Source organism: Asparagus officinalis, chromosome 4 (genome assembly GCF_001876935.1).
Source record: "Asparagus officinalis chromosome 4, Aspof.V1, whole genome shotgun sequence".
NCBI lineage: Eukaryota > Viridiplantae > Streptophyta > Magnoliopsida > Asparagales > Asparagaceae > Asparagus > Asparagus officinalis.
This window is the reverse complement of record NC_033797.1, coordinates 146307115-146322682: the sequence shown is the minus strand read 5'-3', so window position 1 is coordinate 146322682 and position 15568 is coordinate 146307115. Positions and strand designations below refer to the sequence as shown.

General features: G+C 43.0%; 1 protein-coding gene across 1 annotated transcript in view; it reads left to right on the top strand.

Annotated features, from left to right (window-relative positions):
- Positions 1-8706, top strand: part of LOC109839675 (SH3 domain-containing protein 2-like) — a 32625-nt gene extending 23919 nt beyond the window's left edge. The window contains exons 4-8 of the mRNA XM_020408192.1: positions 6733-6933; positions 7040-7102; positions 7269-7418; positions 7526-7600; positions 8301-8706. Coding sequence (XP_020263781.1) covers positions 6733-6933; positions 7040-7102; positions 7269-7418; positions 7526-7600; positions 8301-8432 — 621 coding nt within the window. The 3' untranslated portion in view covers positions 8433-8706. The remainder of the gene's footprint in view (positions 1-6732; positions 6934-7039; positions 7103-7268; positions 7419-7525; positions 7601-8300) is intronic.

The following is a 15568-nucleotide window of genomic DNA, read 5'->3' as shown; positions in this document are numbered from 1 at the left end:
GACAAGGTCCACAATAGTAAAAATCACACCTTTGTCTCTAACTGAAATCCTAGACGAGCTTCCAAAGTGATCTACTCCTACACTAATCCCCAAGCGTAGCCTAGGCTCTGATAACACTTGTTATGCTATGATACCACTTGTTGGGATTCGAGAAAATCCACGCAAACGCCAAGAGAATGTCACACAAGATAAAAAATAACGGCAGAAACACAAACAAACCAATTTTATATGGTTTGGTAAGTTGCCTACGTCCACGGGGCAAGAAGGGGATGGGTTTTCACTATTAGAGAGAGTACAAATAGAGATTACAAAATCATTCAAAACCTCATAAATTAATCTCTCAAACAAAGCTCTCAAATCTCTCACAAAATCTTTCAAACATACAGCTCAGAAGTTTCTCAAATTCCCCTTTACTTATTTTCTCTTCTAAAACGTTCCATTTATATAGAAATTCTAAAACCAAAAACATACTAGGAATTCTAAAACCAAAATCAAAATAGATTAGGAATCCTAATAACCTGTTACCAAAACAGATTAGGAATCCTATTACTAAAACAGATTAGGAATCCTAATAACCTGTTACCAAAACAGATTAGGAATCCCAATAACCTGTTACCAAAATAAATTAGGAAACATATTAAGAACCTGCTATCCAACACTTTAAAAGAGAAAAATCATTTGTGGAGAACATAGTTTTGCCAAACAATTGTCATGTCCAAAATGAATGGACCACCAATTCTTTTGGTTGGAAATAGTTGTATACAAAATTAGAGAATTTCGAAGCATCCACTTTAGTCTGGTGATTTTTTATTGAGCTCCTTCAATGACACCTTAGTCGTAGGTTATCTTGAGTTTCTTTTAACATTTTTGGGTTGCTTTAAGAGCTCATACATACACCTTCTGCACTTTGATATGCATGCTCAATATGGAGCGTAGGTGAAGTTTATGTTTAGGTGTTCAGTGAGAAGTGTTTTTGGAGAGCCAATTATTGTCATTTCAAAGATCTTCTAATCCATTTATTGTGATGAGTCCTTATTTTCTACAAGTTAATTCAGCTATCTTGATTTGACTGTTCAGAACTTGTAAATTAAACTTAGCCAACCTTGCACTCTTGATTGCATCTTGGCTGAGCGTGCACAATGTTATTCTCACGGTATATCTTAGCTATGTGAACATGGGGCGTGGGGGGCCACACCCACGTTCAACAGAAAATTAACGTGGGGACATGCGTGAAACAACCCAAAGCCCACCCGCGTGAAACAATTCGAAGCCCATGCTCTAGCGGGTTTCGAGTTCGACTCTTTTGGCCGCTTCTCAGCTATATATATATATATATATATATATATATACCTTTTATTTGGTTCCTAGGGAAGTGTGCAAGAGGAGAAAAAAACTGCAGAGGGCTTAGTCGGCTAGGGTTACTGCCGGGGGAGAAAAAGGACGTGTGTGGGAAAGATCAGAGGTGTTTTTCAAGCGGCTTTTGAGAGAAATTGAGAGCTTGTTTGATGGTTTTATTTGTAAGACTTTGTGTATTTGTAAATCCTATTTGTATTCTCTTTCTCTCTAATAGTAGATCTCCCCCTCCTTGCCCCTTAGACGTAGACAACTTGTCGAACTACATAAAATTCGTTATATTGCTGTGATTTGTAATAGCTTCTTAGGTTCCCTCAACAAGTCATTCCTAGAACTGATGAGAGGAACTACTATTAGTTATAAGGAGGTGACCTTAGCTTTGGTAAATTATGAATTGAGGAAAAGTGATAACGAACCCTCCGAGAAGGCATCGGGAGATGCATTAGCAGTTCGAGGCTGTACTCCAAACCGTTGGCAGTCCAACTATTCAAAATTGAGAAATAAAGGTGGTCAGAAGAGTGTTGGTAGGAACTAGTGTCGTTTTTATAAAGAAGAAGGACATTAGAAGAACGAGTGCCCAAAGTTAAAAGATAAAGCCGAGAAGAATAAAGGGAAAGCTTTACAAGCTTCGGAAGTGAATGTTGTTAAGGATAGTGATGACAATTCAGATACGGATTCTTCAAGTTTTTTATGCTTAGCATTACCGTCAGTTTGTTACGCTGACTCTAAGGAGTGGATGATGGATTCTGGTGCTACATACCATATTTGTCCTAGGAGGGATTGGTTCTCCAGCTTTGAGGAGTTGGAAAGAGGGGATGTCGTGCTTATGAGTAATGATCACGCCCTATTGATGGTATTGGTACAGTTTGTATCCCCATGTGACGGGGTGACTCAGGAGCTAAAGGAAGTAAGGTTCGTGTCGCAGTTGACGAAGAATATTATTTCACTTGGAACTTTAGAGGCAGCTGGCTATCGGGTGATCTTGGAGAATGCAACTCTGAATGTCACGAAGGGGTCCATGGTGGTGATGTGTGCTGTCAGAGAAATCAACCTATACTACTTGAAAGGCAAGACAATTATAGGGGGTCTGGCAGCTTCTATCACTATAGAGGAGGACACTATAAGTTTATGGCACATGCATTTAGGACATACTGGTGATAAGTCCTTGCAGGCATTAGCGAAACATGGGCTATTGAAAGGTACAAAGACCTACAAGATAGAGCTGTATGAGCATTGTGTACTTGGGAAGAAGATGAGAGTGAAGTTTGGCACTGCTATTCACAATACCCAAGGTATATTGGACTACATTCACATAGATGTTTAGGACCCTTCCAAGCACACATCACTTGGTGAGGCCAACTATTTTGTCACTTTCTTTGACGGTTATTCCAGGAAAAATTGGGTATACTCTATGAATCATAAACATGAGGTCCTGAATATTTTTGTGGAGTGGAAGAAGAAAGTGGAGATGCGGATATGTAGAAAGGTGAAGACTCTTCGTTCGGACAATAGAGGAGAGTATAAAAGTGATATGTTTCTACAGTTTTGCCAGGATCACAGCATTAGACGACACTTCACAGTTCGTGAGACACCGTAACAGAATGGGGTGGCTAAGAGGTTGAACCGTACCTTGCTGGAGAATGTGTAATGTATGATGACACAGAGTGGATTGTTAAGATCCTTTTGGACCGAGGCATTGGTTTATGTGAGCCATCTCATGAATAGGTTACCGTACACTGCGATACAGGGAAAGACTCCTATGGAACGTTGGTCTAGTTCGGTGTCTAGTAACTATGAGTCGCTTGGGATATTTGGGTGTCGAGTTTATTACCATGTCAGTGATGATAAATTGAATCCGAGGGCAAAGAAAGCAGTCTTTGTGAGCTTTAGAGAAGGAGTAAAAGGCTTCAAATTGTGGGATCCACAGGACCAGAAGATAGTTATTAGCAGAGATATTACATTCAACGAGGCGTATATGATAAAACCTCAAGTCCCTCAGCAGGTGGAAGGAGACCAGACAAGAGGGATATCACAGTAGGTGGAGGATGATGTGACTCTACCCTCTCCATAGCATTGTATCCATTGAGGCTCGTACAGAGGTGACACTGAGAGGAGATGGGATGACGGCCAGGCATATAGAGGATACAGTGGATAGTGAGACTCAGGAGTAAGATCATGTTCGGGAGTCCATTGTTATAAACAGACCTAAAAGAGTGATTCGTCGGCCAGCTAGATATAATGATGTCATGATTGCATATACCTTATCAATTAAGATCGTTGATGATTTGGTTCCTTCTACATTCAAGGAGGCAGAGTCTAGCTCTGATTCGATCAGGTGGAGGGAAGCTATGGAGGAGGAGATGCGCTCTCTTCATAAGAATGACACTAGGGAACTTACAAAGCTACCGAATGGTAAGAAGGCTATTGGATACAAGTGGGTGTATGTAAAAAAAGAGGGATGTTCTATTAGGGACATTTGGTACAAAGCTAGATTGGTTGCCAAGGGTTATGTACAGCTTGAGGGTGTTGATTACAATAAGGTATTCTCACTTGTTATAAAGCATTCGTCGATTAGGATTCTATTGGCATTGGTGGCACAACTGGATTTGGATTTGGTCTAGATGGATGTTAAGACAACCTTTCTACATGGAGATTTAAAAGAGGAGATCTATATGACACAACCTATAGGGTTCAAAGCTGTAGGAAAGCAAGAATTGGTGTGCAAGCTGAAGAAGTCTCTTTATGGATTGAAGAAATCACTGCGACAATGGTACAAGAGATTCGACAACGTTATGATTGGTCGAGGGTATACGAAGAGCCCATATGACCCATGTGTTTACATCCACCTTACAGGATGGTGAGTACATCTATTTGTTACTATATATTGATGATATGCTTATTGCCTCCAGGAATTCTTTGGCTATTCGAAAGTTAAAAAAAGAGTTGTCTTCCAAGTTTGAGATGAAGGATATTGGAGAGGCGAAGAAGATATTGGGTATGAAGATCGAGAGAGACAGGGCGAAGGGGAGATTAAAGCTTACACAGAGGAGTTATATGCAGAATATGTTGAAGAAATTCAGCTTTGATGGAAATACAAAGGCAGTAAGTACTCCATTAGCTCCCCACTTCAAACTTTCAGCTTTGATGCTACCTGTTTCAGTTGAGGATAGAGAATATATGTCGAAGGTTCCATTTACCAGTGTGGTAGGTAGTTTGATGTATGCTATGGTGTGTACGAGACCATATTTATCACAGGCCGTGAGCATGATATCCAGGTACATGCGCAACCCTGGGAAGGGTCATTGGGAGACCCTGAAGTTGATTCTTTGGTATATCAAAGGTATCGTAGATGTTAGTTTGGTATTTCAGAAGAATATGGAGTCAGGGCAGGATTGTATTGGATACGTGGATTTAGATTATGCGGGGGATCTTGACAAGTGTCGGTCTACTTTAGGATATGTTTTTACATTAGCAGGAGCATCGGTATATTGGAGATATACACTTCAGTCTATAGTGGCTCTCTCTACTACAGAGGCGGAGTATATGGCAGTGACTGAAGCTGTGAAGGAGGCTTTGTGGTTATGTGGATTGTTGGAGGACTTGGGGATTGCACAGGAGACCATTCGGGTGTATTGTGATAGCATGTTAGCTATCTATTTGACAAAGAACCAGGTTTATCATACGTGCATGAAGCACATTAATGTCAGATTCTACTTTGTTCGTGATGTTTTGGATGACAGTGATGTCATATTGGAGAAGATCTACACAAAGGATAACCCTGTGGATATGTTGACCAAAGTTGTTTCAGGTGTTAAGTTTGATCATTGTTTGGAGCTTTTAAACATTCTTCGGTGCTGAGGCCTTTGGAGGCCATTTGGGTGAATTACATTATGCTTGATTTCTTAGGCAAGATGATACGTAGGCAGTCTTTAAGATGCAGCCGGGTTGGATTAGTTGATTTCAATGGGGGAGATTGATTGAGCTCTCATTCGGGTTCCCGACTTGTTGTGGATTGAGTCCGTTGTCATGGATTTACTGCACTTCGTACTGGACGTAACAAGTGGGACGTTTGGTTGCTTTGGTATCGGCTTAGTTTTAGGAAAACTTTACTGATGTAGAGAATTGCGAATGTGGGGTGTGGGGGCCACATCCATGTTCAATAGCAAATTGACGTGGGAACGTGCGTGAAACAACCCAAAGCCCACCCGTATGAAACAATTCATAGCCCACGCTCCAGCGAGTTTCGAGTTTGATTCTTTTGACCGCATCTCAGCTATATATATATACCTTTTATTTGGTTTGTACGGAAGTGTGCAAGAGGAGAAAAAACTACATAGGGCTTAGTCGGCTAGGGTTACTGCAGGGGGAGAAAAAGGACGTGTGTGGGAAAGATCAGAGGTGTTTTTCAAGCGGCTTTTGAGAGAAATTGAGAGCTTGTTTGAGGGTTTTATTTGTGAGACTTTGTGTGTTTGTAAACACTATTTGTATTCTCTTTCTCTTTAATAGTAGATCTCCCCTCTCATTGCCCCGTGGACGTAGGCAACTTGCCGAACCACGTAAAATTCGATGTCTTGCTGTGATTTGTAATAGCTTCTTAGGTTCCCTCGACAAGTCAGTCCTAGAACTGATTAGAGGAAGAGTGTATATCCCACTTTGTTGAGATATATCACTGTTGATTCTTGTTTCCTTTGTGAAACAGAGATTTAGTTGTGATCTTACTCTCTTTCGTGTGCACCAGAAGTGCTGCCGAAATTTCCGCTGCGCACAGTAAGCTATTGATAATTTCAAGATTCAAAGGTGGTTGTAATGGAGGTTTAAGTAAAAAATTTCCAACTGTAACACACCTAAGAATTTTAACCGACTCTTAGGCTAAGATAGCAAGCACCATGTCTTATCTTCAGGCTTTAATTTAACTTAAAATCCAAAATTAAAGAAAAATAAAACTCTAATAAAAGACTTCTTCAAAGACTGTTGTAAACCTGAAGTACAACTAATTAAACTAACAAGCAATCAAACCCAAACCAGATAAAAATCCAATATTGCTTCAGTTTTGCTTTGATTGTAAATCTCGGGTCCTTTCAAACATGGGTATGGTCCAAGGAAATATGAACAAGATCCTATTATAAATTCTCGGTGAGAAATGGGGCATTTAGTAATATATCCTTTTTTATCATACATTTAAGCTCATGAAACCAGGAGTCACCCACCAAATCTATATTAATTGAATGTTCAAATAACTAACATATATTAATTTACAATATTTCTGTCATGATTTTCATTTTTTCCACCTTTTTACTTCTTATTTCCAACTTTTTTCCGAAGCAAACCAGCTCCCCTGTTATTTTCCTGCTTTTATTTATTTACTTTTTACCCTCACAGACTATAGAAGTTTCCAAGCGCCAACAGAAGCTCAGGGAAGTCCCTGGAAACACAGAAAATAACTTAAAGTTGGAAGCGGCAGAATCCAAGCTGCAAGAGTTGAAATCAAATATGTCAGCATTAGGTAAGGAAGCAGTTGCTGCAATGACTGAGGTTGAAGCCCAACAACAAAGGTTAACTTTACAGCTACTTTTGGAGATGGTATGTTTTTAATTATCTAAAATGGTGCTTTGATCACACCACTTTCAGCATTCCAATGGTAGCTTAGCCAAGAACTTTTTGTGTTTTATCCCCTTCTGATTTAAAGATTGAAGCAGAGCGAACCTATCATCAAAGGATGGCAGCAATACTTGAACAGCTTGAGGGAGAGGCAAGTTAATTAATATGCCCAGGAGCTCTTTTGTTGTATTGTTTGCATAACATGCTTCAATGGAGTTGAACTTTAAACTTTTTTGTTGTATTATTGAAGGAACTGGATTATTCCAATTTCATAATATTTTTGCTGCTCTTTCTCTAACGTTCATTTACGTTAACAGATGACGTCTGAGTTCCTAAGAAATGAAGTGTCTCCTCGCCCTGTCATGAAAAACTGTATGCCTTCACCACCGTCATATGAAGAAGACAGTGGCATGTACGTCTCCCAAAATGATGGTCCAGCTGAGTCCATGGAATACTTTCTAGCCGAAGTACAAAGCTCAAATTTTCTGTGCTCAATGCTTATCAAGGTGTTCTAATTAGTAATAGTCATCTAAAACATCTGCATGTATATTTTCTATTCTTCACTGTCTTGCAGGTTATGCTTTCATTTCAGGCTGAGACAGATGCTGAGATTAACCTGTCAGCTGGCGACTATGTTGTTGTAAGGAAGGTACATACTTATTGTTACGCTAGAAAGATCTTTTGCATTAATGGTTTTCTGCTGATACTGCCTCTTGCTCTATATATGATGAGATGAAAATTGTAGAGTCATTTGCCCGTGGGAATTACATCTTGTGCCCGTGGGAATTACATCTTGCGGAGCAATTTACATCATACCATCACTTGTTAAAATTGATAATTGATAATTGTTGTACGGGTAGATAGAAAACCATTTCAATGGATAATTTGGAAGGCTTCTAATTAGTGACGTTAAGAAACAGACTTAAGTACTGGAAGGAACCTGTGACAGGGTATTGTATTTGAGTGGTCCTCATAACGCGGGTAGTCATTTATCGTAAGTGTTCATAAAATACGTAGGCAGTTTTCTGCTTGCGTATGCCCCAGGAAAGTGTTCGCTGAGATTGCCTTAAATTAACACTTCGTAGCCTTCTTCCCTCCCTCACGAGGCCACTGAGAAGGAACTAAGTCGCGCACCTTTTCGGATTTCTATTAGTTTGATATTTTGTAGAATCTGAAAAAAGACAATCTGGCAAGAAAATATAGTCTTTCCAAGGTGGATTTGATTTTTCTACCATTTGCCTGCATAGTAACCATGTAGTTCTCTTCCGCATGAGTGTTAGCTGAAATTCTAAATGAGCTAATTGTGATTATTGTTGTCTGCGATTCCGTGTTCATGATTTTCCTCACAGGTATCCAGCAATGGATGGGCAGAAGGTGAATGTAAAGGCAAAGCTGGTTGGTTCCCGTATAGAAATATTCAAAGACGAGAGCGAGTTCTCGCAAGTAAGATTACTGAAGTATATTGGAATATCCTTCCTTAAGTATCTAGTCTGCTTCATGATCACTTGAAGCTTTAATCAGAGGCTATAAAGCTAATAGGCCACCATTCATGAACTGGAGGAGTTGGTGTCTTCCTATTATTGTGTACTGTACATGGGAAATTGTTTTAGTGTCATGTTCCTTCTTCTGTTTCTTCTGAAGGAAAATTGTCTGTACAGCTGTTTTTGGAGTGATGTAATGTGATACGCTAGGCCTCTGGTGAGTATTGTTTCATAGACTGCGATTAAGGCATGCAAACGTCCATTTTTTGTGAATAGTATGGTAATGTGATGGTTAATATCCAGTGTTAATTACACACACATTAAAAAAATGATGTTACATTAATATCAACAGGATACTATATATTATCCTGACAATTATTGATCTGGTGGATATTGATAACAATATTTTACCCATGATAAATAATTCGGATGAGGATAAAATTATTCTTTTGTTTTTTTTCTTTGCTTGGCTTCTTTCAACAAAACACACACATATGTTTTACTACAATGACTCTTAGACTTCTTAACAAAGACTATTGAACTTCCCAACAACATTCATGCATCTAACATATTCATGCATTTGGCTACTCAAATAACTACATGATCTTTCCAATTCTCAAGGTAATTAATCAAGTTTACTTTCAACATTCTCCCTTAACTTGATTCTTAAATCACGCCGAGCTTTCCTTGCAATAAAGTAAACACATCATGCTTGGTAAATATGTCAGCCACCTAATCTTGCGATTTCACAAACTCAAGCTCAACTTCCTTGTTCTTTACTTGATCACGGATAAAATAACATTGAGTATCGATATTGTTGATGTACTAGTGATCACAAAGTCAATTGTATTCGTGGTTGGATGGTGTTGTTGAGTATTGATGAGGGATCGCATTCTCCCCTTACTTTATATTTGGCTTTTTGAGTGGGGTTGATGAATCTGCACAAGTAGGAACTCGTGAGAGGACGGGGCTTGGTTCCCCTGTGGTTCTTCCAACAATCAAGTTAGCTGATGAACTTGAGTGAGGAAAAATAAAGAACCGTGTTAGTTCTTTTGTGTACAGTATGTCTTCTTAAAGATCAGATTAAGATTCAAATCAAGTCCTGTTTTAGATCAGATCCGATTCTCAATCTCTAATTTGTGTCCTCCGTGAAAGATAGAATAGTACCTTCATTTATACCAATGGTATAAGGGTAGATTGGTCACTTCGGCCGAGCACATGATGGCGGTGGCGAAGTATGGGCTGGCGGCTGAGTCAGTACCTACTTTACAGGTGTCAGCTGGCGACTGGATAAACGATCAGCTCAGCATTAAATAGGAAGTGATTGGTGGCATGACAGTGCCTACGTGTTCCGATGAGTCATGAAGGCTATCGAAGATAGAGGCATGATGATGCCTGCCAAGCATTAAATGCGATGTAGACACGTTACCAGTGGGAGAGGCTCGAGGCATAAGTTATCCTTTAACTTCAACGAGAAGTAATACCTTTTGAGTCGTACTCGTGAGGCGTCCAGCAAATGGTCGAGTGGGCTCGTGGCGAGTCGTCTTCGACAAAAAGGGGTGACAAGTACCGCCTTTCGTGTCAACATGAGGGAATGTCAACTCGACAAGTCGGCTAAATTGTCGTCCTTACCGGTCTATAGCCGCAAACTTGATTGAGGCATAGAATGTAGTACACCTGTCCGTTGCTAGGAAATGAGTTGCTTTTTGGCGAATGGGAATACCATAATAGTTGGCCCCTTTCGCTTGGAGTCGGCTTGAGCCAGGTCCAAGTAAAATCAAATTAGCTTTTGAACGGACATGGATATGCTGTGAATGAGAAACTAAAAAGTCCCTTTATACTAGACGTGGCTAACGTCACCATATATTCATTTTGGTTGCCACAGCTCCACTTTTCTTGGAAAATTACGGGCTGTTCGAGGCGAGTGGGTTGTGCCTTGATCTCAGAGAGGGCACTTTGGATTCTAAGAACTAATCCTAGTCGTTAGACAAGGCTTGATCCGACCATTCAAATCTCGACGGTTGTAAAGCCACTGCCTATATATAGGAATAGGGCCATAAGGTTGACAGTTATTGTCTCTTCAAATTCCCTTTTTAGAGAACTCAATCTTCTCCATTCATCCTTTCCAGTGATCACCTCTGTAATATTCAATGGCATCTGAACCTGTTGATCGACGAGTTCTTTTGGCAAGCATTCACTCCAAGGTGACTTTAGCACATAAGAGGACGATCCATAGAAGGTTTGATGTTCCTGAGGAATATGGGCTAATGGCCTTGACGAGGTCGGAGGCTAGATATGATCATGGGTCGGAGTAGGGTCCGCTCTACTTGAGGCATCCAGAATTAGACTTGTGATTGCCTCTGCATCCTTTCCTCAAGCAAGTATTAACGACACTGGGAGTATTGCCGGTGCAGATGAAGCCGAACAACATTGCTATCCTAGTGGGCTCGTGGTGATCTACCACTAGATAGAGATAAGGCCATCCTTGCAGGTCTTGGCCCTGTTGGTAGTGGTGAAGGTGAACCAGACTGAGCCGTACTTCCACTTTCAGATGGTAGGGAAGTTCAAGCTCCTTACCGGCCTCCCTGACTCGTACAAAGTATGGAAGGAGAGATTCGTCAAGGTTGTGGGGGACGACCTGAAGTTGGGTTGCTCCGATTGGCCCCAGATAAGGAGGGATGCGCTCATGGGAGGTGAGTTATTTGCGGACGAGAGGGAGGCGATCGATGTGATCAAGTCATACGATGGCTCTCGCCGAGTCGACCATCTTCTCGATAAGTCGGTCTTGTGAATTTCAGGTGTGTCGGGTCATGCATGCTACTACCTAGGACCATGAGAGAGCTTCAACCATCATCATAGGGATCGCTAAGGTAGTTCTGATGCCTACTGTTCCTTTGACTGCTCCTCAAGAGGAGTCGTCTGCAAGGCCTACAAAGCGTCTTCATCGGGACATTCCTCCAACCGAGGCTGAGGCGACCGAGGAGGAAGAGGCCCCCAGCCTTGTCCATGGACGTAGGAGGCATCCCCTAGGGGAAGATGTAGAACAGGAGGTATGGGCGATGGCCGAGAAGCCTGAGATCGAGGTCATCCATCTGGATATTCAGCTTCAAGGGAACCAGCTGAGGCTCCTCAAGTTGAGGGAGTCGAGACAAGAGCTCATGCCAGTGAAGCGGGGCCGTCTGGTCATCACAGTAAGTCATCCCACCATAGGAAGGAGCCGGCTGATGAAGAGGCGGAGCCTTCCACAGGGCTAGGATATCCCTTCTCTCATTGTGTTAATGAGATCGTAGAAGAGGAATGGAAGAAGATGAGCGTGTACATCATTGGGACTTTAGGGTCGGCCGACGATATGTGCGGGAGTTCGATCCCATGTACCGCTTTGAGTTTGCTCACCATCTTGATGCCAGGGGGCCTGTCCTCGGCTTTCACGTGGGCTAGTTGAGGGAAGTTGAGCAATTCTACCTTCCTCAGGATGACGAGTTCTTGAGAAGAGATCCCAATGTTGGCCTCCACTTAAGCCTTCGGAGCTATCTGGTTCGAGGCACTCTTGTGGATCAGGAGATGTTTGGTCAGATGGAGCACATTCGGACTTCCTATCTCAAGCTCTTAGGGAAGGTTGAATCACTAAAAGCTAGTAGAGGGGTTGACTCGAGGCGGGCTGCTGAGATGCCAGCCCCAGAAGCCTTCGAGGTTGAGAATATCAGGCAAGAGCTGGAGGATAGCTGAAGGAAGGCTGAGGGACTTGGTGAGGCTCTCCAGGAGAGGGACCGCACTCTAGCGCAGGTCAAAATAGAGAAGCTGGTGGAGATGCATGCACAATGTTAGTTGAACAAAAAGCAAGCAGAGCTCGCCAAGTTTTAAGGGGAGGTCGCCCACCTCAAGTCCGAGGCTTATAGCCAGGAGGTCATTGATGATTATCGCCAGAGCTTAACTTGAAAGATCGAAGTGGCAATAGCTTACGAGGCCGGGTACGACTATCTATCGGTGCAACTCCCAGTCGAGATGAGGAACCCATTTGATCTCTTCCACTACCCTCCTATCGTGGCCAATTGTCTGGACGAGTTGGTGGATGTGGAAGCACTTGGGGGGGCCTCGATCTAGGCAATGAAGAAGGAGAATTGAATGAAGGGGGAGACTACCTAACTCCTCCGTCGACTACTCCCAGAGGATCCCCGCCTGTGACTCCAGGAGCTGGAATGGACTTCTCTTAGCCTCCTAGGACTTTCTTGCCTCTTGTCTTCTACTGTATGTATGTATACATTGCATCTTGTAAATCATAAATGAATACAAAAATATTTTTGAATCTGAAATTGCTTTCTATCTTGCGCAATCCCAATGTGTCTTCTGCATGACTTGGCTCCAATATAGACTTGTAAACTTTGACTGTCGACTCAAGGGCGCTCATCCTTCATTGAGAAGACACATCTTGAATGTTTGATGCATTTGTTTTTTGTCTAAATATTGAACCAATTTGGTCGACTATTTTTGCTAGTCGGCGTTTGAGCTTCTTGGGCGAATGCCTAGAAAATATGTTCTATGAAATCTGGTGTCGGTTGTCGAGGGTCAACCAATGACTAGTCGACTGCTCGCCGAATAAATGTCATTTAGTGAGCTTCCAGAAGCATTTTATTGAGCAGGTGAAATGTCACTTATTAGAAATATAATGAAGATGTCAGTTGTTAAAGAGTTATGGCGTCGCTTCAATTTTCAAGCGAAGAGGTGTGGAATAAAGAGGAGAGGTGCTTCGAGTTTCGAGTGAACCGTTTGAGATTTTGAGGTGAATCTCACCCGTTCATTTCAAAATAAGACAACCATCTAGATTAATCCACGTGTCCTTCTGGAATTCTATAAATAGCTTATTGGGGCGAAGAAGAATTCTTTACGAACTCTTGCCCAAAAATCTTTGGCGCTTCTCTCTCTTAATCTTCTCAAGTCTTTTTGTAATAAAAATCCTTCAATGGTTTCTCTGACTTCCACCACCGGCCGTAATGAGGAGAGGATTGCTCTTCTCCGGCCTATCCACTCAAAGATCTGTATTGGAGAGCTTGAGCAATAATATGACCACTATGACATCCCTAGGGACATTACACTTGCAGCGCCCAATAGGGACGAGCCGGTGTACCACTATGGCAAAAGCAGAGTACCGCTATACCTTGCTCATATTGAGTATAGACTACGACTGGCGCTCCATCCTTTCGTTAGGGATGCGTTCATCGCTCTGGGGGTTTCCCCCTCTCCATTCACACAAATGCCATTGGGGTTCTGGTGGGCTTTATTTTCATCTGCCACCGGATCGGTGTCTTGCCAATAATGTGACTGCTTGGGCATCTGGTCAGTGTCAAGTCAATGAGGAGGAATCCACACTACTTATTCCACTATAGTGGAATTTTAAGCTTGTCACGGACGATCCAGAGACCAACAGGGACTGGAAGGAGTGCTTCGTATGGGTCTTCAAGGCCGATGGCATTCTCGCTTACCCCAATTAGCCTGAAGTGACAAAGGACGTACTGACGCCATGTGTCCTTGTTAGTAAAGAGAGGTGGCAATTAGAGAACATCCTCTCCTATATCGGATCTCGGGAAAGGAGCAATCTCTTCAAGATGGCATCTCTCTAGGAGGCGGGTGTGTCCATAATCTTGTCCTCCGAGGTCGACAAGGCGAGGGTAAGTCTATTGGCTCTCCCTCTTAAAAAAAGCGGCAAGAGGAATTCGAGGGGGAGGATTCGGGCTCGGCTTCGCGGCCCTAGAAGAAGTTGAGGGGAGATCTCTCCCCTGATGAGATGGCCGGCTAGACGTCAAAAGTGGTCGAGGTTGCTGCTCAACTAGCAAGGCAAAGAGCAAGGGCCAATAAGGTGAAGGCCAAGAAGGACTAATGCCCCAGTAGGCCAACGAGGTAGGTCCAAGCTGACTCGACTGAGGAACAGCAGTTGGCCCAAGAGCAGGAGTCGACAGTTCAGGCTGCTTGACTGGATAAGGTCATCGTCCTTGATGACTCTCCCCCTCCTAGGGCAGAGGGAATGGTCCTAACTGTCAAAGAGAGAAAAGTTTGGGCCCCTATTTAAGAGATAGTCGAGTCGAGTCCTGAGCCTGAGCCATCCCGCAGGATAGGCAAGGAGCCTATCGGGACGTCCAAGGGCGCTGTGAACAAGCAACGCCTCTGCCAGAATCCAGGGGAGACGAAGTTGACGAGAGGCAAAGGAGTTTCTAGCCATTCCACCATGGGACTTCAGAGATGGATCCCTAATCTTAGGAGAAGGTGAAGATCTTGTTGGTGGGAGAGCCGTCGGCCCCCTGTTCACCTAGGGATGAATTCCCCGAGGGCAATAGGTTTGTCTTGGAGGTGCCTATTGATGTGGAGGCTTCGATCTTAGGGTCCTTAACTGTCCTAATTGTAGTTGTGTACTAGTTCGCCCTCCCGAAGGATAGGAGGGTCTTGAGGGAGATGCCAAGCATTGGCATGCCTTTGGCCCTCAAGGCCTACTTAGTGCGGGGGACTTTGCTGGAGCAGGAGTTGTATGATCGGCTTATATATATGCATGAGTCTTTGTAGGAGTGGTAGGCATAGCTGGTGAGAGAGAAGTTAGCCAAGGAAGAGGTGGAGAAGAGGGTCACCACCTTGGAGGCCAAGCTGAACAGCAAGGAGGCCACCTGACGCTGGGAGTTGGATGAAAAAGAAAGGCTCCTGAAGGGGTACAAAATCCAATGCTTCAAGCAGATGGGTTCCATTGAGGAGCTCCAAAGGGAGGTGGCCTAGCTGAAGGAAGAGGTTGGCCATCTGCAGCAAGGGCTTTCCGAGTAGGATGGTCGACTGACTGTTTTGGTTGGGGAGGTCGAGTCCGAGAGTCACCTCAAAGTAGCATCCGAGGAGGACGTTCGATTGAGTCCTCTCTCTACCAAGCAACTGAGGCGAGACATCGAGGAGGAGTGGTCGACCTATCATGCATCTGCGACTATTGTCAAGGAATTAAAGGATCGATTAGCTTGCTTGGACTCGTGGAAACATAGGGCAAAGATAATCGACGAGTTGCACCATGGCCCCATGGGTAAAACTAAGGTGGTCTTGGCTTGCAAGGCTAGTGTTGACTATCTAGCCTCATTGCTTCCCCTGGCTCTCGTTCCCCTTCTGATTGATTTTAC